The 26,244-nt window shown below is 38.6% G+C and overlaps 1 protein-coding gene across 1 annotated transcript; it reads left to right on the forward strand.

The window, feature by feature from the left end:
• Positions 1–6,104: 6,104 nt before the first annotated feature.
• Positions 6,105–25,806, forward strand: LOC122249415 (WD repeat and SOCS box-containing protein 1). The gene is made up of 11 exons (XM_086552391.1): positions 6,105–6,153; positions 13,164–13,177; positions 14,348–14,403; positions 15,740–15,760; positions 20,575–20,801; positions 21,444–21,553; positions 22,878–23,000; positions 23,248–23,398; positions 23,623–23,758; positions 23,895–24,017; positions 24,317–25,806. Exons 1-11 carry the CDS (start codon positions 6,105–6,107, stop codon positions 24,480–24,482), a joined length of 1,176 nt encoding a protein of 391 aa, XP_086408517.1. The 3' UTR covers positions 24,483–25,806.
• The last annotated feature ends 438 nt before the right edge of the window (positions 25,807–26,244 follow it).

Here is a 26,244-nt window from a genome sequence, read left to right on the forward strand (position 1 = left end):
GAGATAGATGCATTTCGCAACAGATTGTTTATTCATGCAGAGCGCTGGCCACTTACGAAATACTGACCACGACCAAGAGACTCTTGTTGCAATTTAATCATGTGGCATTTACACTCCGTACACTTACTTAATTAAACGCGACTGTACACACTTTAATTGACTTACGTTCCCTTATATTTGTATACTTGTATTTTCTTGTGGGTTTGTTGTGTATGTGAACATCAGCCTTGCTTTTCCTTCCGGTTATATATATATATATATATATATATATATTATATATATATATATATATAAATATATATATATATATATATATAATTTTTTTTTATTTTTTTTATGAATTTTCAATATATCATTATTATCATTTTATCGTCGAGTTGATAATGGTGATCATAATAATTATAACTTATTACTATTGTTATTACTATTGTTATTTTTTATAATTATTATCCTTGTTCTTATCGATATCATTATTAATATAATTATAATTGTTTTATTTATTTAGTTGTTAGTGTTATCGTAATCATCATTATCATTATTACGATTAATTTTATCATCATCATTTCTACCAACAATGTTATCACCAGCATCATTATAAGTTTGCAATGAATCTTATGCAACATTTCACCTAAGTCCACCAAGTCCTATGGTGTGGCTCGCGTTCGGCACTGTGTTGTTTTGTTGATATGGTGCCAGATGTCAGTCATAGGAGGTCATAGCTCTCACCACAGACGAGAGAGAACATAGCTGCTTTGTTTATTATTTTTTTTATTTTTGATTTTGTTGTTGTTGTTGTCGTTATAGGACTTTGTTTCTGCTACAGAGTAGAAGTTGAATGATTGGTAGTTTGTTATTGTTGTTGCCTTGTTGTTATTATTATGATTATTATTGTTATTGCGAATTTTATTATGATTATTATCATGATAATTGTCACTATTATTATTATTATTATTATCATTATCATCATTACCATCGCTATCATCATCACCATCATCTTTATAATTATCATCATTATCATTACAACTATTACTACTGCTATAATTACTAATACTATATTACTACAACTACTAATGGTAGTACAACAGCTACTACTTTTACTCCTATTATATTATTACTAACAGAAACTTATTCATAAAAAAAACATGAAAGATATTATTTTAATAACTATGATAGCTGTCAGTTAATTATATTCTTATCTCTGCAGACAGCAGTTATTATATAATATATTTCCTATATCGGGCAATTAAAATCAGAAATACTTTTATCAGCTACATTATCCTTATCACCTTTTTTTTTCCTTTATTGTTTATCAGTATTTTTTTTTTCTTTTTATATAAATTGCATGCATGTTTCTCTTTATTTTACGTCACATTTTTTTATTGTTTTTTTTTTCTTTTTCTTTTGTTTTTGCCTTGACCGATGCAACAAGAAAGGAGTCGATAGGCAATGCCACTTGATCACACTTGGCAAACAGCCCACGAACCTCCCCTCCCCCTCCTCTCCTCTCCCCCCCCCCCCCTCACAATGCGTCTCAGTATGACCTAGTGGTTTTACATTGTTTTCCGCCTTTATGTCTTTTTTTTTGTATGTTTATATTTAACTCCTTCTGTATGTATGTCAGCATATCCTCCCGCCCTTCTCTACTTATCTTTTTTTTTTCTTTCTTTCTTTCTTCTGTTATCAAGACTTCTTCATCTCTTATCATAGCTTTCTCTCTCTTTCCTCTCAATCAAAATTTCTAACCCCTCTCTCTTTCTTTCTTTCTTTCTGTTTCTCTCTCTTTCTTTCTTTCTTTCTGTTTCTCTCTCTTCTCTCTCTCTCTCTCCCTCCCTCCCTCCCTCCCCTTCCCTCCCCCCCTTCCCTCCCTCCCCTTCCCTCCCTCCCACTCTACTTCTTCTTCTACTTTTGGTAGTGAAGAAAACGAACACAAGTAAGAAATAAACAACAGTGAGACAAAACACATATTCTTCAAAATATGCCAAGTTCTTCTTTTTCGAGGAAAGAGAATAAGCAGCAAGGGAAAAAACGAAAAAAAAGGATTGGCTGTTGGTCCGGTGTAGGCGAGACTAGTGTTTGTTATTCAACCAATGGCTGAGCAGAGAGAGTGGCGTGATGTTGAGTCCACCAATGATTGTACTCGTTACAGAGGGTCATGTTTACGATATTTACTTCAAGGACCAATAGAGACAGGCCTTAAGCTTCAGGCTTGCCAATGAGGAGCTGGGATTATATTGCGAATACAGGGTATGTTTTAAATTACGAATTTCTCTTCGGTATCAGGTCATCTTTTATAAAAGATCTCTCTCTCTCTCTCTCTCTCTCTCTCTCTCTCTCTCTCTCTCTCTCTCTCTCTCTCTCTCTCTCTCTCTCTCTCTCTCTCTCATCCCACCCTTCTTGCTCTTTTGCTAAAATTTCTCTCCCTTTCATATTCCCTCTTCTCAAAACGGGACCTGAGAAACGAAACTGTGGTCGAATATTCCCCCAAACTCTCTCAGTTTTCATCCTTTCCAAACCCTTCTCTTTGTGACCACCTTAAGCAAACACTTACTTCCACAACCCCTTTACCTCTTTGACTTAAGCTATCACTGTTCATAAGAAGTGCGACCCACCTCTTTCACTCTTGTTCCCATCCGTGAATTAAACTTTATTTGTTTCAGTCTTATTGAAAGCTCCTTTACATCCTCTTACCTCATTCACTCGTTTCACAAACTCTTGCAATTCTTCCTCCATATGCAGTAAGTACAGAATTTTTAGCATTTTTCGTTTTTGATATTCTTTCCTTTAACCTTTAAACCTTCCAGACCTAACAAAATAAATCTGGAGATAACGTACTTACTTATCTGACTTCCCGTATTAACAGCTAGCTACCTTGTACCTGATATAGCTATCCTATCATTCTTCGATATTCTACTGTACTTTCTAGATTATTTAGCTAAGCCAGTGATTCACAGACTTTTTTTTTCTCCGTGACGGAACCCAAAACTCACGAAATCCTTTCTTCGGCTCTTTTTTAACTAACCCGCCCATTGCCTCACGTGAATTTACTTACATATCAGAGGACTTCCTCACCTGTTTCACGAGAAACTCTCCTGAAAAACGATCAAATAGCACCACCTTTTCGTATTTCGAATGTATAAATAGATGTGTGTGAATGTGCACGTGAGAGTGTATATAGACACACACATATATATATATACTGTTCATACATATATATATTTTTGTGTGTGTGTGTTGTTATCCATCTTATGGTTCAGCAAACTGTAGCAACTACAGCTTTACCACTTATGCAACCAATGCCCCAAGCCCCAAACATCCCTGTCTCATCCTCAAAAACAGTTAATTTCCAACAGGCAAAGTCCATACAAGGTTGCCGAGTGCTTTACCACCAAGGGTTTTTATGGTAAGGGTTTTTCTTCCTCTTCTTTTTCTCCCATGTTGCGCCCTGCCGTTTCTCTCTCTCTCTCTCTCTCTGTCTCTCTCTCTCTCTCTCTCTCTCTCTCTCTCTCTCTCTCTCTCTCTCTCTCTCTCTCTCTCTCTCTCTCTCTCTCTCTCTCTCTCTCTCTCTCTCTCACTCTTTTATATTCTCTCACTCTCTCTATTTTTCTCTTCCTCCTCTCCTCTCCCTTCCTCTGCTCTCCTCTCTTCTCCCCTCCCCTCCCCTCCTCTCCTCTCCTCTCCTCTCCTCTCCTCTCCTCTCTTCTCTTCTCTTCTCCTCTCCTCTCCTCTCCTCTCCCCTCTTTTTTCTCTCTCTCTGATGAACAGTCAGCGTAGGCATTAAGCCCCGCCCCACACACGCCACCTCTCAGACCCGCTCTACACACACATACAAAACAACAGGCTGCTCGACCTCGCTTTAACGAATACCTGTTTCACTCTAGTTCGATTCATTTATGTTCGGTTCAGAATTTCCGCCTGTGTTGATCTAAGCGAAGCAATGAAATTCCTGTATAGCTTTTTCTCGTTTTCTTTTTCTAAGCACGAGGAGTGTTTGATGAAAATAATATATTCAAACAAGTCTTGGTTCGAGGCGGCGCCAGTAGTGGCCAGAGCTAAAAATAGAACATCAACGTTTTTTTTGTTTGGATCCATGCTTGCAGTAGACGAGCAAGCTTGCAGTAGAGATAATGGAGGAACCACGGAGCAAGCAGGTTTGAGGGTGAGAGAAGCACATGTGCAGCTAGCATACCTTGCCTAGGCTGTAGTCAGAATGTAGTCGTAAGTGTACTGGTGGACCTGTTTGACGAGTAGGTTTTGTTTAGTCAACAGCTGTTATTATTATTATTATTATTATTATTATTATTGTTGTTGTTGTTATTATTATTGCCATTGGCCGTAGGAGTATCCATACCCTCGTCACATCTTTTTTTTAATATGATTAAGTATTGCCATAATTTTCATTTTCACTACTTTTGTTATTATTATTATTATATTTATTACTACCGCTTCGGATGCCACTGCTACAACTACAACAACTCCACCTGTTACTATTATTATCAACCCCAATCACCATCGCTACCACCATTATCTCAACCTAACAAGAACCCCTGCAGCAACAGCACCACACATTACATTATCATAGAGACTCGCCCGACCCCGGTCTCGTGACAACAAGACGAGAAACCCAGCCAGCCGACCTTCTGTTCCTCCCGCCAGGGGGTGTGTTTCAACTAAGCAAGTGTTCTCGTCTTTTCCCGATGACGCAGTTCGGTTTCGGGGATTAACCCTTGCCACTCTATTCAATATGTATTTTACGTTCTTGGTGTTTGCTGTTGTGGAAGACGTTCGTTTCTTTATTTGTTTATATGTATGTATATATATATATATATATATATATATATATATATATATATATATATATATATATGTGTGTGTGTGTGTGTGTGTGTGTGTGTGTGTGTGTGTGTACTTATTTTACTATATCTTTATGTAATATAGACATTTTATTGTATTTTATTATCAATATTATTATCTGAATCGCGAAGACCCCCTGACTACCAGCTCGTATTTCTTCCTCTGAAGAACCCTAACCTAACGCAATAGAAAATACCAGACCCCTCTTGCTATATCTATAAATGCCAAGGTTCTTTATTTCACAAACCCATTTATTTTTCATTTACTTTAAAGGTCAGCGGCTTGCATGACAAGCAGAAGGCTTGCATAGCTGCTTCCTCGGTCAGGAGCTTTGCATGGCAACAAATGTGCGGGCTTGTCTGTGTTTTTTTCGTGTTTTTTTTTCAATACTAAAGTGTGTGTTATTTCGGGAACGAGATAGAATGAACGTGTGCATCTGACTCGTATCAGGGAGAGCAACTGATAAATGTTGTCAAAAGGAATTTTATTTGAAGTGTCTGGCAGCTCTTGGGGGATTTTGACAGGGTCGTGGAGGACAAGTGGTGTGGGGGTTTGTTTCTCTCTCTCTCTCTCTCTCTCTCACTCTACTCTTCTCTTCTCTCCTCCCCCCCCCCCTCCCTCTCCTCCTCTCTCTCCCCCCCTCTCCCCCCTCCTCTCCTCCCCTCCCCCCTCCCCTCTCCTCTCCCTCCCCCCTCCTCTCCTCCCCCTTCCCCTCTCCTCTCCTCCCCCTCCCCTCCCCCCCCCCCACCCCACCCCCCTCCCCTCCCCTCCCCTCCCCTCCCCTCCCCTCCCCTCCCCCACCAGTTTCTCCGACGCTAAATCCAAATCCAGGCAAAGGGACACTTTCTCCCGCCCAAGCACCCGCCTTGAGGCCGGAGGAGGTGTGGCTCGCCGCGGGCCAATCCGAGGGCTCGACGTGGGGGTCGTGGCTCTTCGTTTGCCAATCGCTTCGGTGTTTCGTTTCGTGTTTCGGGATTTCGTTTCTGTTGTTTTCTTTGTGATTTGGGATTCTCTTTTCGCAATATTGAATGGTTTGATCTTCGGTGTTGGTTGTGTTGTCTTAGTTTTTTTTGGGATTTGTTGTGTCTTCATCAATTGCTTAACCTCTGCTTCGTCACTCGTGATATCAAGACGAAGATCAGTAAAACACAGAAGAGACTCGTGATATTAAGACGAAGATCGGTAATACACAAGAGAGATTTAATTAATAAGACAGTTCGAACCTCGGGGTTTACGCCATCCCCTGAACCGGAATGATCCAGTTTGACGAGGATCCATGGCTCTCCCAGGTCCTGCTCTTAAGTACGTGAGCGTTTGCACGTCCCAAATGTGGATAGGTGTTTTATGCGTGCCTTGCGGTGGTGGGGAAGTTCTCTGCGTGATGCAATATCTAGGTGCTGTTATGCTTTTGTTTTGTTTTTTTGTTTGGGTAGAAAATGGAGGGCGGAGTCCTTCGGTAGCGACACGTGATTCGAACTAACTATTACATTGACTCGGACGATGTACCGTTTCGTCGTCACCGTCTAGGAATGTGAAATAATGATTTATGATCCGTAGATTTAAAAGATCGATAGCAAAGATAAGAGAAAAAAAAGAAAAGAAAACCGAAGCTGAAGCAACAGCAGTGGCAAGCTTGGCAGGAGTGGTAACCTATAAAAGCTCGGCCGCACTCGCGCTCGTTATCAGTTGCTTGTCCGAGAGAGTCGTAGACACACGCACTCTCTCTCTCTCTTACACGCTGCACCGTTGCACGATTTTCAACATTTTGGACCAAGAACAGTGAGGGACCACTAGAACTGTGATTTTGCAAGGACTTATTTACACGTTGATTTTGTCGCGTCAGCTGTTCTCGGTTGGTGTGATATCGTCGGAAATTTTTGGTACAGTTTTGTGTTTGAATAGAAGCGAGAGACAAGGAATGGAATACACTGCTCGAGGGAGATACGAGACTGAAGGTGAGAGTTTATTAGGGTGATTAGTGTTCTTATTGTTATCATGATTATGTTGGTTATATTAAGGAAATTCCTTTTTTTTTTCTTGGATAAGCAGACCGACGTTGGTGTTATGAAACGTCATGAACGAACGTTCTGGAAAGTGTAGAATCTTTTTCTCTCTTTCTGTTTCTTTCTCTTTTTTTCGTTTTCTTTTTTCTCTTTCTCTTTCTCTTTTTTTCCCTTCTTCTCCTTCTCCCTCTCTCCCTCTGTTCTGTGATTTCTAGAAGGCGAGGGAGAAAGAAACGGGAGAATTTCTAAGAAGTAGGCTGCATCCCCCTCCTCTCCTACTGTACTCTCCTCTCTTTCGCTTTCCCTTTCTCTCTTTTTCTCTCTCTCTGTCTCTCTCTCTCTCTCTCTCTCTCTCTCTCTCTCTCTCTCTCTCTCTCTCTCTCTCTCTCTCTCTCTCTCTCTCTCTCTCTCTCTCTCTCTCTCTCTCTCCCTCCCCCCTCTCCTCTCCCCCCCCCCCTCTCCCCCTCTCTCTCTCTCTCTCTCTCTCTCTCTCTCTCTCTCTCTCTCTCTCTCTCTCTCTCTCTCTCTCTCTCTCTCTCTCTCTCTCTCTCTCGTTTTTTTTCTCTCCCGCTCTCTCTCTTTATATCTTTATTCTTAAAAAAAAAATGTTTTAAGAATGTTATATGTAGTTTATGTATTATTATTATTTGAGTATCATGTGTTGCACTTGATCGTCCAAATGAATCGTCACATTTGAACTTTGAAGTCAATGTCGTTAAAATTTAATTGTACAAGCTAGTATTAAAGATGACGCAATCTTTTGATCATTTAGAAATTATTAATAACAAAGAGAGAGAGAGAGAGAGAGATACATGCATATATGTATGTGTATGTATAAATATATATATATATTTATATTTATATTTATATATATATTATATATATACATATATATACATATATATGTATATATCTATATATATACATAAACATATATACCTATATATATATATATGTATATATATATATATATATATATATATGTATATATATATATATATATATATATATGTATATGTATGTATATGTATATATATATATGAATATATATAATATATATGCATATGTATACATATATAGATACACATACACATACACATATACATGCACATGCATATATATATATATATATATATATATATATATATATATATATACATATATATATACATATATATATACATATACATATATATATACATATACATATACATACATATACATACACACATGCATACATACACATACACACGTACATATATATACATATATACACACAATATATCTATATCTATATACATATACATATACATATACATATACATACACACAAATTTACTTCGCAGACCTGGACTCGAACTCAACAAAAGACCCAACAAAAGGATTATCTAACCAGGTGCCTTACAACCACCATGGAAATTACCTATAAACTCTTAGCAGAGCAGTGATAGCGAGGTTTTACAGACAATCCCCGTAGGCACTCGGCAGGAATGAATTAAAAGTTCAAGTCACAAATCATGTTACCGAGTTTATATCTATGTGAGATGGTAGAATGCAGGAACGCATTTTAATAAAGAAATACAAATTTGTATTTCTATATTAAAGTGCGTTACTGTATTCTACCATCTTTTGCATATATATATATATATATATATATATATATATATATATATATATATATATATATATATATATATATATATATATATATATATATATATGTGTATATATATATATATATATATATATATATATATATATATATATATATATGCAAATGTTTATACATTTGTAAACACATATTCATACAAAGACATTAACGCATACATACGTACATGTATTTATACATATATACACATACTCCCATTCATGCGCATATACTTCCTGTACATACATACGTGCAAATGTATAAATGTACCGAATACTCATATATTCATACTCACATACAAATGATAACATACATACATGAATGTGCAACATCTGTATAACACACACATAATATACTATGTTTATACACATATATATTTTATCTTAATTTCCTTTTTCCCATCTCTTCCATTTTTTCCTTTGATTTCATCTCAACCTCACATTGCCTTAGGAAGATCCAAAGTGCTTAGTCTAGAGCCATGCGTCTAGCACTGTAGTAACATAGTCTAGGCTAATAATTTACTACCTTGCTTTAAGAAATTGGTGCCTTTTTCAACATTGTTATCATTCTTCGTTGTCTTTATTATGATTATATGATTGATAATATTGATGTTAGTTTCATCACGAAAGTCATCACACATCTCATGAATTGTGTTGATAGTTGTGATATTATTATTATTGTTTCCATTGTCAAAACTTTGCTTTTTTCATTTTGATGATGGTGGTGGTGATAAGAAGGAGGAGGAGAAAGGGGAGAAGGAGAAGGAGGAGAAGGGAGGGGGGAAGGAGGAGGAGGAGGAGGGGAAGGTGGAGGAGAAGAAGAAAAAGAAAAAGAAGAAGAATGTTTGTCATTATTATTGTGTTAATTATTGTTGTAGTTATTACTATTATTGTTTTTTATTATCAATATCCTATTCAATGCCGAAGCATTGTCTTTGAGGTTTCTTTTCCGTTAAGCCTTGGTGCTTTATTGATATCCTTCCCTCCTGACGTCACAGCACTAAATTGATGACGCAACTAGACTTCCCCAACCCCTTCCCACCCTCTCCCGGGGTACCCCCTCCCCACCCACCCTACACACGCCTTAGCGATGCACTCACTCCCCGTCACGTGTGGAGTGGTCGCTCGCTCCCTCTCTCGGCTGTTACATAAGTGGGGCTGAACAGGGTATAGACGCGGTTGGATTATAGGATAGTGGCCGTTACCTAAGGGAGGTCATAAAAAAAATAACCCTCGCTATGCTAAATGGAAGGTCAGCCACTTTTCTGAGGTGGTGGCAAGGTGGCATGTTGCCTTGGGATCCCCCTGTGAGAATTGCTAAGCTTTATTATGGATAGTATTTAGGTTATTGACGCATTGTTATTTAGCAAAGATGACGTACTTTGTTAGAAACGGCGTCTGGAAGTGCGTCGTCCGGACAGGATAAGGTGGGCGTTTGGTCGCATGACGTTGCTGCTTAAACCACATGACTTGGGGCGTTTACAGCGTGTCTCGCCTCGCTTGTTTTTCTTACGATTACTAGACTGTGTAGGATGCCTGTTGTCTGCGTGTTTTTTTTTTTGCCAGCGCGTTTATCTGTGTATCTTTTGTCTCTTTCTATCTCTCCATTCATCCATCCATCTATCCATCCTTCCTCTCTCCCTCCCTCCCTCCCTCCCTCCCTTCCTCCCTTCCTCCCTTCCTCCCTCCCTCTTATTTTTTTCTAGATATTCCCTGCATCACGGTCATGAGTCGTCTACCTCTCAGACATGACGTGCAACAACATCACCAGACACTCTTTCATTTTCTGCCCGAGTGCATTATCACAACATTCGCCTTGCAACGTGGAATGCAACGGTGAAATGCGGCTGGCGTGTGTGGTGCACAGAGGGTGGGTGGGGTGAGGGGAGGAAGAGACGCCACGCACAAAAAAAGCAAAAAAAAAAAGCAAGGACGGTGAGGAATGTGCGAGCGCCTGTGTGTAGTTGTTTTCTTTGTGAGGTGTGGGGGGTGTATGCGCACGCACGTTTGTCGCCGTGACGGTACATAAGTATGGCCGTGGTTTACGCAAGTTCACTTATCTGTTGAAGTAATATCCGGAGAAATATAAGAGAGAGAGATAGGTAGGCAAGGAGATCACCATTGCATAGACGTTACCCCCCTCCTTAAACCCGTATTATTACTGGTAAGTCGCTCATTGCCACCGCGCTGCATGCTTCTCTCTCTCTGTCTGTCTGTCTGTCTATGTGTCTGTGTTTATGGGTTTCTCTCTCTCCTCCCTCCCTCCTTCCCTCCTCCCTCTCTCCTTCTCTCCTTCTCTCCTCCTCCTCCCCTCCTCCCTCCCCTCCCTCCTCCCCTCCCTTTCCCTCTCTCTCTCCCCCCCTTTCCCCTTCCTCCCTCCCCCCTCCCTCCTTCCCCTCAACCTAACCCGCCGTCACTCTTCTCCCACAACATCATTTCGCGAGTGTCGAGCGTGAGAGTCCTACGTGAAACGCACCACCGGGTCCGGAGGAGTGGCTAGTCCTAAACCGTTTCCAATTTACAGTGGCTCCATCCAGGCTGTTACCACTACCTGTATACCTATTTGTCTTGTTTGTCTTTCTTGCCTGCAGGGCATGTCTGTCTGCGTTTTGTCCCTTTCCTTGGTGTCATGTCTGTCCTTGAGAGAGTTTGTTTCGTTAAGTCTGTCTGTACTGTCACACTTGTTTGAAGTCGAGAGTTAGGGGCTGTCGTTCAGCGTTCAGTGTGATTTCGCAATTCGCTCAGCGGTCGAGGTATTGATTTTTGATTTAGATTGCGTCTGTGTTTATTTACGAAGATTTGTGATATGGATGGTGTGTTTTTCGCTCGGTCATCTTATCAAAATGGATGGTGTGCATTTCGGATTTAGCTAAAAGAAATCTTTTGTGTTGGTCCATCATCTAACGTCTTCCAATTTTTTTTTTTATTAGGTCTGTTTCTAACTTAATTTAGTTTAAAATTACAGTTTCTGATTTTTGTTTTTTAGTTATCATTATTATCATTCTTGTCATTATTATTGTCACATTTGTTATCATTGTTTGTTTAGGAGCATTGTTATTTTTTCTATCTGGTATTTTCTAGTCATATTATGTTTGTTTCTGCTACAATTTTCTTATCCTTTAATGTTGTGCTTAGAGTCATTATTTCTAATATTATTATCTTTACTAAGGCAACAATTATTATATTCCTATCCCTTTTTCTATAGGCATTATCCATTTATTTTTCTTATGATTAATAAACAATTTCTATCATCGTTTTCCCTATTTTTCAAATCCTTACTCCTATTATTATCATCTCTTATTTTACAAGATTATCTTTCAACCAATTATCCCTTAGTTTACAACTATCGTTCCCCTTCACAAGATTATTTATCATTATTATTATTATTATTATTTCGTTTATTATCACAACCATATTATTATTATTTATTAAGATATATTACAATCCAAATTATTATTATTAATATTATTATTATAATTATTAAGATTATTTCCACCCAACTCCACCCCCCTATCATACCCCCATCCACCCCCACCCCATGGTTCCACCCACCCCCCTCACCCCCATCCCTTCCCCCCCCCCCCCCACCCCCCCACGCACACCCCCCCCCATCCCCCCACCCCACCCACCCACCCCCCATGTTTCCACCACCCCCCCCCGTTCCGCCGCCCCCGCCCCAACCCACCCCCCCCCCCTCTCTCCCCCCTCTCCTCCCCCCCCGCAGGTGAACCCGCCGTGATCCCAATTGATTATCCCCCGCGACGGAAACGACTACGCTCCCGGCGGCGAGTCGTGGAGCTGCGCCTACGCCGCACGATCCCGCGTCGTTTCGCCTACATTGGTTTTTAGAAGGTGACATCCTCCGGGAAAACCGATTACAAGAAGGCCTTAAGTGGCTCGAGGGATGGAGGGAGGTGGTAGGTGGAGGTCTGGAGGGGGGTGGATTTGGTATGATTTCGGTGTTGTTGTTTGTTTGTTTTTCTTTTGGTTATTTATTTTATTTTGGTATTTTTTTAGGTTTGATTGTTGTTGTTCTTTGTGAGAGAGAGAGAGATGTGTGGTTTTGTTTTTTTTCATTTCCTTTTTAGCTTTGATGTGTTTCATTTTTACGTTTCTTTGTTCTTTTTCTTTCTCTTTGAGAATATCATTTTTACTCTCTCTGTTTTCTTTCTATCGTTCTCTCATCTCTCATCTCTTATCTGTTGAAGTAATATCCGGAGAAATATAAGAGAGAGAGATAGGTAGGCAAGGAGATGAGTAACCATGTGCGTGCAGACATTACCCCCTCCTTACCGTTATTAAGCTTGGAGAAGGTCGCGTCATTGCCACCGCGGCTGTCTGGCTGTCTCTCTCTCTGTCTGTCTGTCTGTCTATGTGTCTGTGTTTGTGTCTGGGTATCTTCTCTCCTCCTCATCCTCCCTCTCTCCCTCCCCTCTCCTCTCCCCTCCCTCCCTCCCCCCCTCCCCCCCTTCCTCCCCTCCCTCTCTCCCCCTCTCCTCTCCTCCTCCTTTTCCCCCCCCTCCCCCTTCCCTTCCCTTCTCCCCTCCCTTACCCCGTCCCCCTTCCTCCTCTCATACTTTCGAGCACCTTCAGACCCATTGCCTGACGGAACGGCCTACTTCTCGCAATAAACGACACATACCACAATTCCCTCATTCCCAGTATACTGTCCAGATGTCAGTGTTTGCTACCTGGGTGTCCTATTTGTCCCTTTGTCTGTTGCCTTGTTATTTTGTCTTGTTCGTCCAGTTGTCTGTTCTTTGTGGTTTGTCACTGTCGAATTTCACGTCTGTTTCTGTGTGTTCTTTTTTGTCGTGCGTTTTGTCACTCATCCTTTTAGGCTGTCGTCTCAGCGTTCTTGGTTTGTGTGTTTTTCAATCTGTTTCTTTGGTTTCTTATTGAGTTGTGGCTTAGATGGCGTCTTTTCGTTTGACGGATCTAGCGTCTGTGTTTATGGGGTGTCTTTTTGGCTCCTGGATTATCAAAATCTCGACGGTTTTAATAAAGAATTTTTATCGGCATGGTTAAATTTTAAACATAAAACAATTATATTGGTTTCTGATTTTTTTTTATTTTTAATGTTTTTACTATTATTTTAGTTACTCTTACAGTTGATATTAACGGCTGTTATTTTTTTTTGTCAATTTTCATCATTTTTCTTTTTTTGTATTCATATTTTTTTTTATTTTGTTGTGTTTTTTGGCATTAGATCATTTCTCATTGATATTTTTGTCATGTTTATGTTGTTATTGCTACAACGGTTACCATCATTATCCCAATGCTTATAGTCATTATCCATTTTTTGCTATTTATTTAAGTCCATTATTATTATTGTCATTATCGCCTTTTACATTTTTTTTTTTTATTATTTTCTAATTGCCTTAATTTTAATTATCTTCATCACAATTATTTTCAATCAATCCTTACTCCTATAAATCTATCTCTTATTTTTTCTTATATTAATATTATTAATCTTTATTATTATTATAACTATGTCTTCAATTCAATATTTGATTATCATCATATTATATAATTATTGTTTATTCCATTATTATTAATTTATTATTATAATTATTACTAATATTACTATTCCACATTATATTATCATTTCATTATTCAATATTATTCCCCCTGTTTACACCCACCACCCACCCACCCACCACCCCAACCCCACCCCACCCATTATTCCACCACCCCCCCCCTATCCCACCCCACACCCCCCCCCCCCCCCCCCCTGGTCCCACCCCCCACCACCACCCAACCAACCCCACCCCTTGGGCCCCACCACCTCCCCGCCGCCCCCGCTATTGTTTCCCCCTCCCCCCCGCTCTCCCTCTCTCCCGCAGGTGAAGCCCGCACAGATCAGAGAATTGATCTCAGGCCGCGACGGGGAAGACGACTTGTGAGTCGGCGGCGAGTCGTGGAGCTGCGCCTACGCCCGACGTGGTTTTAGGGAGGGGTCATGTGGTTTGGAACGATTGTCGATCCTGCCGTGGAACCGGGTCTGATTTGTGGATAGGGGGGTTCGAGGGAGGATGGGAAGAGGGGGGGGGGGGGGGTAGGTGAAAGGGGTTTTTCGGTTGTGTAGGATTAGATTTTTTTGTTGTTGTTTGTTTGTTTTTATGATTGGTTATTTATTTTATTTTGGTATTTTTTTTAGGGTTTTGTTTTGCTTGTGTTTTTTTGTGTGGTTTATTTGTTCATTAAGAATTAGGCTTCTCTTCTAGTCAGTTTTTCTCTCTCATTTTCTCTCTTTCGCAGTGAAGCCGCGTGAATCGGAGAATTCTCTCTCTTCCGCTCTCTCTCTTCCGCTCCTTTCTCTCTCTCTCTCTCTCTCTCTCTCTCTCTCTCTCTCTCTCTCTCTCTCTCTCTCTCTCTCTCTCTCTCTCTCTCTTTCTCTATTTATCTATCTATCCATCAATCTATCTATCTATCTCTCTCTCTGAACTCTGCAAGTTCTCTTTCTCCTTCTCTTTCTCCTTCTCTTTCTCCCATCAATAGTTTTCGAATCCACTGAGGTCGTGTGAGTAGAGTGTCGAGAGGTAATCCGAGGAAGACCCAAAGGTTGTGACGTAATATTCATCTATTTAAATGAGTTATGGTTAGAAGGTTAATTCAATTTATTTTGCGGATTTTTAGTCATTTGACGAAAGAGTCATTGCTAGGAATGAAGATTGTTGGTGTTGTCACTGAAGAAAGACAGTTTAATGTGTTTTTAGTTTTGTTTTGTTTTGTTTTTTGTGTAGTTTTTTATATAGATGAAAATGCAGGATTGTATTGTTATATATTGTTACGATTCGAGTAAACTTCATATTCTTTTTCTTATTAACCATTTTATTATTTTTTTTATTTTGTACATTTATTGTATTTATTCTTATCTTTATAATTTTTATTCGTATTTTGTTTGATTCACATATTTCGTGTCTAGATGTTAAGGACGTAAGTTGGGACCATTTACATCTATTTTTCTCTTAGTGTTTGATGTTGCATATTATGATTTCCCTAATGCTATGTGTTGTATTAGATTACCATATTTCTGACAAAAAAAAATGTCTGAATTATGATAGAAATAATGGTATTATAATAATGGTTTTGCAGTGTTGTTGTTAGCCATTATCATATCTTATCATTAGGTGTGCAGTTTATAATCCTAATATAATTTTAATATAATACCTTAGAGGAAGAACGAAAAAGGGTAACATGCTAACCACATGATTTTTGTTTGCTCTTGTTTCAAGGTTGAGACAGAGGTGCCAACAGTAAGTTTTTACTTATCCCTATTTTTTTTTCTTTTTGGCTCGCTTGTAGAGTTTTAATTTTTATTTATTTATTTTTCTCTTGGTTCCTTGTTTTTGTTAGATTTTGTAATGTTAATGTTTTTGATTAATGATTTTCCTTTTTATATGTGCACTGCATTTGCTTGCTTTTGCACGGTGCCTTAAGGAGAATGTATTGCATTTGCATGGAAGCTTATCATGATTTCTTTAATTGTATTTTTTAGCCATCGCTTTAAGTGGTTTAAAACAGAGTTCTTCAAAGCACAGGTCGCGAGCTAGTGACCAGCGGGTCTCTTGAATCCTATCAAAAAAAAGATAGCAATTGAAATGAATAAAAAAAAGCTTCATATAAAATCATAAGAAAAGTGTAATAGTAGGTGAAGTAAGGAACCTCCCATACATTGGCTTTTTGTACTGGATTAAGAAGGGTGTAAATATTGCTGATTAGTGTGCCATGCTGTTTAATAGGTGACGGAGGGTCGTACATGAATCATAACTGGGTTGCAATGAAAGTATAGATTAAAGAATGCTGGTTTAAGATGCATGTTTAATGCTTGAAAAAAAGCTTTTTTGCAATTTGTATGCTTTTGTGTTTTTTTGAGTGTTATTTTGCTTGTGCTTGAATGTTTCTTTAACTATGTTAGGTTTGCTCTTTGTGTGTGTGTGCGTGTGCGTGTGTGTCTGTGTGTCTGCGTGTGCGTGCGCGCACCTCTCTCACTCTATCAATTTATCTATCTATCTATTTATCTATCCAACTTTCTCTCTCTCTCTCTCTCTCTCTCTCTCTCTCTCTCTCTCTCTCTCTCTCTCTCTCTCTCTCTCTCTCTCCTCCTCCTCTCTCTCTCTCCCTCTCTCCTCTCTCTCTCTCTCTCTCTCTCTTCTCCCCCCCTCTCTCCTCTCCCTCCCCCTCTCTCTCTCTCTCTCTCTCTCTCTCTCTCTCTCTCTCTCTCTGTCTCCTCTCTCTCTCTCTCTCTCCTTCTCTCTCTCACTCACTCTCCTCTCTCTCTCTCCTCTCTCTCTATCTCTCTCTCCCCCTCTCTCTCTCTCTCTCTCTCTCTCTCTCTCTCTCTCTCTCTCTCTCTCCCTCCCTCTCTCCCTCTCTCCCTCTCTTCCTCCTTTCCTTCCTTCCTCCCTCCCTCCCTCCCTCCCTTCCTTCCTTCCTTTCCTTCCCTCCCACCCATTCTTCCTCCTCACTCTCCAGCCTCCCCCTCCTTTCACACATCATACTAAGGAAAAAACAAAAGAAAGTACAACCCGCTTTCACCCCATCCCCTACAAACTGCTCGGAGGACAATGCAAGCACGGCAAGCAGATGAACAAAGCAATCATAACAAGCAGATGAATACGAGGAGACAAACCACGCACATTCACTCACTCACAGAGCCAGATCGATTTTCAAACAAGACAAAGAAGAAGAACAGAGCCACGTAACTGCCATCTGGAGCCAGAGTTCGGAACACCACTGCAAGAGGGTCTCCTTTGCCCCTGCCCTTTTGCATAGAGAAGAGAATTGATTGCATGTCTGTTTGCACTGCAGTGAAATAGGATTGTGGAATCGTGTGGCAACTTCAACAGGCAGAGGATAGCTTGTTGATGTGACAGGAAGTGGGCGTGGTCTGTGAGAGATAAAGGAGTTTTATGGATATGTGTGTGTATATATATAATATGAAAATAATGTTTGTGGATGAAAGAATGTTACGTTAACGTTAAAACGTATTGATATAGTGATTGAGAAGTGTCGTTTTAGATTAAGCAGATAATTGTAGACAGAGGAGATCCTTGGATATAATATATATCGATTAGACAGATAATTGTAGGCAATGTCGCTTTAAACAATATTAATCGAGCATCGTTTATTCCCATGGCGCCGGACTGGCCTTGAGAGCGTTACCAACTGAACGAATGCCTTTTTCCCTTTTTTTTTCTTTTTACACGACACATTCCCCTGCCAACGGGTCTGAATTGTCACTAGATGATAAGGAGAGCTCCCCCCCCACCCCACCCCTCTGCCCATGCCTTATCGTCAGTGGATCTGAAAATGTCGTGGAAGGAATTGTGTAGAATGACGCTGGGTTGGGTTAGCAACGCGACTGAATGTACTTGAGACGCACTTCCTACACGGGTTTCAGCAGCCGTGCTTTTTTTTTTTATTCATTATTTTATTTTGAGGGGGCACAGTTTTTTTTTTTCTTTTCTTTTCTTATCTTTTCTTTTCTTTTCTTTTTTTTCTTTGCTTTAGGAATGATAACCTTGGAAATGCTGTAGACATACAAATGTGCGACATTCTGCATAATGTTCTCAGGGATGGGTATTTTGGCAACGACCAAAAAAAAAAAAAAAAAAAAAAAAGATTGCATTTTCCCCGATTTCAGCTTCTTTTAAGCTCGGATGGAGATTACGAGTGAGTCTTTCGTGAGAGATAAGACTACACTTGTGCCTGTGACTCACTTCACAAGAGATCTGAGATAATTCACCTCAATATAAAAGCACAATATCAGGGCAGTATCTCAAGGCCGCGTGAAAAAAAAATCCCGGGAATGTAAATGAGTCTTTTTCTGAAAGGGTATTTCCACGGATGTATTTATACAGATTTGTGTGTGTGTGTTTTCGTTGTGTGCGCTAATGTGCGTGCGTATGTGTGTCTGTGTGCGTGCATGTATGTGGAAGTACATCTGGCACACACGCACGGTCCTTGTGTGTGTGTGATTGAGTGAGTGAGTGTGAGTGACTGTGGGTTCGTGCATGTGAGTGTGATTGTGAGTGAGGGAGGGAGGTTGTGAGAGAGAGAGAGTAAAGAAAGAACGAATTGTAAGTCAGATGCAGTTGGAGGCTCTCTCACTCTCCCTCTCTCTCTCTCTCTTTCTCTCTTTCTTTCTCTCTCTCTCTCTCTCTCTCTCTCTCTCTCTCTCTCTCTCTCTCTCTCTCTCTCTCTCTCTCCTCTCCTCTCTCTCTCTTCCTCTCTCTCTCTCCTCTCTCCCTTCCTTCCTCTCTCCTCTCCTCTCTCTCTCCCTCTCCCTCTCCTCTCCTCTCCCTTCTCTCTCTCCTCTCCTCTCCTCTCCCTCTCCCTCTCCCCCTTCCTCCCTCTCCCCCTTCCTCCCTCTCTCCCTCTCCCTCTCCCCTCTCCCTCTCCCCTCTCTCGCCTCCCCGCACCTCCATTTCTCTCTTTGCATCTCTACGTTTACAGTACCAAGCTTCAAGCTCTTCAAAAAAAAAAAAAAAAAAAAAAAAAAAAAAAAAAAAAAAAAAAAAAAAAACGCATGTACGTCTCCATTCCCTCATCTTTTTTAAATTAGATCCTGCATCTTGCATCTTTTTTATTCCCCTTTTTTCGAGACTGTTAATTATGTGTCGCCTCTTATAACAATTTGAATAGATGGAGTTGAAGAATTAGATGGAGTATATCTGTATTCATGTGATTTTATGGAAATTTATGAATTTTCGAAAACTGCTTGGACAGTATTTAATCGATGCACCCTAAATCATTAACTGCCTATAATTAATGTGTAATACCTTATTTTTGCATGACTGTGCCAATCAGCTTAACTCTGGTGTGGTTTGAAAAGTAAGTAGTGTTTGTTGATACTATTATTTTATTATTGTTACTACTACCACCATTATTATTATTATCAAGGGGTATTATTTTAATCATCATCATCATCACCACCACCACCACCATCGTCATCGTCATCACCATTATCATCATCACCACCACCATCATCATTATCATCATCACCACCACCATCATCATCGTCGTCGTCATCATCATCGCCATCATCATCACCACCACCACCACCATCATCATCATCACCATCATCATCCTTGCTATGCTTAAACCTGTAATTGAAAATACAACCAATGCTAATGCATAGAAAGCCACCAGAAGCCATATTTGAATCTCGTTTTATTCCCCTAAATTAATTTCTTGCATTTGAAAAAAAATATGTATAACACACAGAGAAACACCAGAAACCATGTAACAAATTTGTTTTACTTTTTCTCTAAGCGTAATAGAGTACTAAAAAGAACGAAATGACTGGGATTAGTAGTAAATGATTGGTGCAAAAAGAAGTAAACGAAATTGGTAAAGAGCCAAGGTTAGTCTAGAGCCCGCGAGCACAATTTTTTTTTTTTTCTTTTCTTTTAGGTGTTTTACGTAACTGTACCCTTTCTGTACCTTGATGTTTGTGCTTGTTGTTTTGGATGGTGTCGTTGTTTCGTTTTTGTACTCGTTTTTGTGCATATTGTGTAGTTTTGAATGTCTGTAGACGTGGAGAAAGGGGAGGTCTGTGCTATTGGCAGAATTTGTATCGTTGTTATTGGTATGATCACTTATTTTTATAATAGTTTTTATTGTTGATCATTATTATTAGAATTGGTGTGCGTGCTCATGCATGTTTGCGTGTGTGTCTGTTTGTTTGTTTGTTTGTTGTATCTGTATCTATAATTGTACCTGTGCTTGTGTGTGTGTGTGTGTGTGTTCGTGTGTCTATATTTGCATCTACATTTGTGTCTTGGCGTGGGTACAGTACATGCGTCTTGTGTGAAATCTAAGAGTAAATATAATATCTTATTTAGAGCCACATTTACTCAAGCTAAAGTGTTCCAACTGCACAAGCCACGCACAAACCGTATTACTTACCGTATTTCGTACTTAAGGATCACCCACGTGTATTAATCAGCAGTAGCCATAACAGATGCAGAATGCAGTCCTGACGAAAGACAATTGATCTCCTGTAATTATGAATCTATTTATCACTTATTCCATACTAAGAAGATATTTTTTCTCCATATTTCAGACAGTCTGAGGATAATCAAGATGGCGAGGGCTATGAGCTATTCGCCGAGAAAATTAGCATCGACGCTGGTTTCCCTGTGACAAGTCTGGCCTTCGGCACAGGGACGCCCGAGCAGGACCTGGTGCCCATCAAGCGGGAATACTGGACCAGGTTTGACTTCTCCAAAGACCTCATCCTCGCTACCGGACACAACAATGGCCGCATCAGAATCTGGGACCCTTACACAGGTTGGGGTTTTGGGTTCGTCTGCGTGCGTGTGTGTGTGTGTGTGTGTGTGTGTGTGTGTGTGTGTGTGTGTGTGTGTGTGTGTGTGTGTGTGTGTGTGTGTGTGTGTGTGTGTGTGTGTGTGTGTGTGTGTGTGTGTGTGTGTGTGTGTGTGTGTGTGTGTGTGTGTGTGTATTTATGTATGTATGGTTATGCTTATAAGAGAGGGATTGATTGACTGACTGACTGATGGATTGGGTAATGGGTTGCATAGTTACTATAGTTACATCTTTTGCTCAGCAAAAACTGTTCAGTATATTCTTAACTATACTTTCATTCTTAATTGTAAAAGCAGACTCGATTTATTTCATTTGTCAATCGAGATATATGCAATTGTTTTTACAATAACTAGATCCTCTTCTATGTCATAGTAATGAAAGGGATGATTGCAAAGCCAGCCACTATTAAGTAATAACAAATAAAAAGGATTGCAGGTAACATAATCATAAGGAATATTTACATTATCCCAGGAAACCTTTGGGGGGGTGGGGGGGGGGGAGTTAGATAAAGAGTGATTTTAGTTAACCTGAACCTTTTGATAAGAGTAACACCTTATGTTCAACTCATTTAGCAGTGTTTTATTATATCTGAATTATCCTCCTCAGGCAAGCTGTTGCTGGAGCTCACAGACCACGTGCAGCCCGTCACAGCCCTGGCCTTCGCCCCTGACGGTTCCCTTAGGCTCGTCTCAGGATCAAAGGACTCGACCATCAAGGTGTGTATTTGGGAAGTTTTGACAAGTGTTTCTTTCAAAGAGTGGGTTTGTGTGTTATGTCTGTTGTCTGTTCTCCCCCAAGAATAAAGGAAGTTTCCAGAGAGACTAAAGTATACAAAATAATTCATGCACTAACTTTTTTTGCACTGTTAACATGGGGAAAATCTTGTAGTCATATGCTAAAACTTGACGTAAGAGAGAGAAAAGAATCTTTATATCGATTAGATGGAAAATAGGACAGCCACAAGGTCTTAGTGCATGCCCAAGCATAATTCAGGGGCAAAAAAAAAATTTCATATCATTCAGTAATGAAAAGTTTTTTTCATCATTACAAATAGAAGTCTCATTTTGCAAATGGTATGACATTGAAAACATCAGCAAAAGATGATTTTAAATAACCTTGGTGAATGCTAAATGCAAGAACTACACTGTAACTCGAAAAGCAGTCACTTCATACTCATCATAAATGCATCAATATTTTTCATCTTAAATTCATGCAGTATTATGCATTGCTTTCATTACTTCACCTGTCTGATTAAGACCTGTAAACACTTATCTCTCGTTGATTCACCACTGAATATTATGCGACCAAAGTGTGAAGTGGCTGCTCCCTAACCCCACTCCTCCACTGACTGGCGTTCCCCCAACAGGTTCCGCGCGGAACTGTGACGACCGCCCGGCCAAGTAACTCTTGTGCCCATGTTTCGAAACCGTAACCATGGCTGTGTACTGTATGTTTGGGATTGTAAAATTGCTTGTTTTCCCTTTCAGAATCATATTCCATTAACAAAATAGATAAATCATTGACTTTAATTAAAGTTCCTTTTTTTGTGTAGATTATATATATTTTTCTTTTCTTTGTTTCTTTCTGTTTGATCATGAAAAGTAATTTGATAAAAGCAAATATAATTTTATTGGAATTTCCATTGATATGTAAAAGTAAGGTAGACTTGAAGTCAAATTAGTAATGTACTGAAAAATAGAATCATCTTTGTAATGTCAACCATCAGTTTTGATTTATCATCATAGCATGTATAAGATTCATCATCCAAAATCTAAAATTGATGTTGTTTGAGTAAGATTATGTTGAGTAACAAGATTTCTAATAAAAAGGGATGTAACAGGATAGAAATTAATGGTCAAATTGTGGAAGCATCTCATGGTGTTAAAGGAAAAATAATGGAAATGTTTCATCCCTATTTCTTTTTATTGAAAAATATCTTGTTATTTGTACATGGCCTTATACTCAAGTTTCTTTGTATCTTAAATTCATTTGTAATTTGAGTCAAGAATTTCATTGGGGATTTCTCTCTGCTTTGCACAGGTGTGGGACATGTCAGATGACGGAAACATGTTCAAGACCCTGCGAGAACACACTGGGTCAGTCAGAAGCTTATGTTGGTCACCTGATGCAAGGTTCCTCTGCTCGACCGGAGATAAACAGAAGGTAGGGTGAAAACCAAGGGTCTGCACTTCCATCTTTTGCAAGAAATGATAAGAGTTTATTAACATGATTTCATTTGTAATTTGGAATAAGAAATTGTTAACTAGAAATCTTTCTTTTCTTATGTAATTGAATTGCAAAGAATTGCATAAAGATTCAACCACTTTTCACTTACACTTAGCTTATTAAACATTTCTAATGGGTTAAATATTACCATAATCATTAATCCCTCATATGTTTCATCTTGCAGGTGCTACTATGGGACATGGACTCATATAACTTAGCCAAGAGGCTTTCAGGACATTACAATAATGTTCTTTCATGTTCCTTCTCTCCGGATGGAGCCATGCTTGCCACAGCTTCAGGTGACACGCGGGTCATTGTCTGGGACACCATTACGGGTCAGTCTTCAAAATTGTGAATTGCGTTTGATTTGTTTTATGTGAGATTTGAACAATTATATTCAGATATTAAGCAAGGATGGAATGAAAATTTAGGTGTGTTCATTTTGAAGGGTTACTTGTTCCTGAATAAATTTGTTGCACCTAAATTTTGTGGGTGAGATTGTAGCTGTGCAGTGATATATACATTGTAGTCAATATTTATGTGAAGAACATTCTTACAGGTGAACAGCTTCGAGTTCTGAATCACATGAATCCACCTCCTGGAATCATTTATATGTCTGGAGAAAACAACTCTGTTGTAAGAGGTGTGTCTTTCTCACCAAATGGCTGCCATGTTGCTACAATTTGTAGTGATGGGTAAGTTACGTGAAAGTCTGCTTATGCGAGCTATGCCACACCATGTGTATACATTTGTATATACCTTGAAAAAAAGCTAAATGGATTCATTTGTGTGTTATTAGTAAATGTTATGACATGACCATTATCATTAAAGGTTCTTACGGTTCTGGAATCTGATGATGGAAGACGATGAGCCAGAATGTATGGGATCGGCCATGGACGGCGATTCTATGCTCAATTGTACATATTCTCCTGTTGGTGGAGCTGTAGCTGTAGGGTGAGTGTTGCTTGTTCATGGGCACAATATTTATTTATATGTTGTTTTAAAGTTGAAAATTATAAGAAGTTTAGGTACAGTTAGATTGCAATATAATTAGATCCAATAGTGTTACAAGTGCAAATTCTGTAGAGTTTTTATTTTAAGGGAACTTTTATCGATACAGATGCCATTTTAGGATACAAATTTTAAGGCAATTTTAATGCACATTATTAGTCATTAATTATTAACTAATAGGAAAGCCAGAGACACATATCCAGTGCTTACACACAAGTTCAACAGCTCCTCACTTTTCGCAGGCATGCCTCGGGAAGCGTCGTGTTCTTTATGGCTCCTCCTCTGGTGCCTTCCCTCCTACACCTCTCAAGAATGTCAATTAGAAAGTCACTCGGAGACGTCACCACGAGAAGTGACGTCCTGCTGCCTCATACCCTCAAGCCCTACCTGCAGTATAAGCAGTGGTGAAGAGATGACGCGCATTAGATGTGCATTGTTTTAGCGCAAAACTTTAAAATGACGTTGAATCCGAATGGCTGAAAAGGTGTTATGAATTATTTACCACTTGATTTTTATTTATTTATCTTTTTTTTACTTTTGTATGTCTGTTTTTATGTATTGTAGCTGGCTTTATGGATGATTGAAATTTTGTGTTCATTTCAGAATTTGAAGGATAAGTGCTATTTTTTTTTTTATCAGTGTCTGTTTTCCTGAATAATGATGCTTTTGAGGCTTGAAAGACTTGACTGTTATTTATTTTTGCCACCAGGTATTTGTGTGTATGAATTGCAGTGTATTTGATATATTTTTTCTATTTCTTGATTGTTATGGTAATTCTTAATTCACGTCATTGAATACATACTAGAAAGCCAAAATGTATATGCACAAATGTTGAGTATGTTACAAGTCAATATATATATTGTACCTCATTTCTCATCTCATTATACATTTATAGTTAACTAAAAAATAAAAAGGAAAAAAAAAATACATTACACACTCTCACAGTTCACGAGATTTTATTTCTCACGAGCCACCTTTCCAGTACCAAGTTATAGTCATATTCACATGTTCTCATTATTTTTTGATAAACATTTAGATGTGATTTCCATATCTCATAATTGTTTTCTTCTTTTTTTTTCTCTACATAGAATTTGATGTGTTTGTGAAATTATCCACCAAAATGTAGTCATTTAATATATATATATATATATATATATATATATATATGTATATATGTATATGTATATGTATATGTATATATATATATATATATGTATATATTGTAATGGACTTTTCCTATCTCTTTTCTTAATCCATTCGCAATATTTCAGAAATGCAGTCCAAACACATTGTTATTAATTGCTCACATTCCCTTGTCAATATATTACTTAGATTTTAAGAGTTCTTTTTAATATGCAACAAAAGACTGGTATCTTGTTGTCTTTTGTATTATTATTTTTTAATATATATGTGGATGTTATGGAATATGTTCATTTTGCTGTAAAGACTTACATATTATGATCAGTTATTTTTATAAAAAACAGGTAATCGTATTATACAAAAAATGCTAAAGTTAAAAGAAAACAATATTTTAGGTGTGTTGATTTTGTTATACACAAATTCATATTGCTGAAACATTTAAAGATTTTTATATATTTGACTCATTATTATTTTTGAAAAGATTTGTATGAATAAAAGAAAAAAATAGTGTTTTGCAGATGGAAACACAAACAGAAATGTAAAATACAAGTATGGTCTTTATGAAGTATATTTCATTAAAAGATTCTTGTTATCCTGCATCTTTCATTATCATTCTAATAGTTTTCTCCTTTTGGTCCAAGACAAAAAGGCTTCTGGAGTTCCTCTTTTGTTATACATGAAAATTTGGTTGTACATTTAATAAATAGTAGCTTTTCTTTCCTTTCTTTCTTTATTTTGATATTGCTGAGAAAGGTTGTTTTAAATTATGATTCAGATGAAGGGAAAGTGATGTAATGCAAAATATGCAGTGGCTCGACTTTATTATGTAACGATTCTGTCACTTTGTTACTGATAGTAGAACTGCACCAGAACTTGAGATTTGTATGCATGTTGTATAGTGAGGAAGAGGAAAAAGAAAATTATTGACAGAAGTTGAAAATCTAAAATTGTTTTTTGAGTGTGGCAATACTACATGTTCATTCACTTATTGAATATTACTATAACTCCCATGAATGGATTCTTTTGCAGT

Source organism: Penaeus japonicus, unplaced genomic scaffold, assembly GCF_977035675.1.
Source record: "Penaeus japonicus unplaced genomic scaffold, GWHDUDI00000001_assembly GWHDUDI00000026, whole genome shotgun sequence".
Taxonomy (NCBI): Eukaryota; Metazoa; Arthropoda; class Malacostraca; order Decapoda; family Penaeidae; genus Penaeus; species Penaeus japonicus.

Excerpts from the sequence above, each read along its gene's own strand:
- LOC122249415 (XM_086552391.1), top strand. The coding sequence starts at position 6,105 with ATGATCCAGTTTGACGAGGATCCATGGCTCTCCCAGGTCCTGCTCTTA. Across the intron at positions 20,802-21,443 it reads AATCTGGGACCCTTACACAG|GCAAGCTGTTGCTGGAGCTC; the intron begins GTTGGGGTTTTG and ends TATCCTCCTCAG. Across the intron at positions 21,554-22,877 it reads CAAAGGACTCGACCATCAAG|GTGTGGGACATGTCAGATGA; the intron begins GTGTGTATTTGG and ends TGCTTTGCACAG.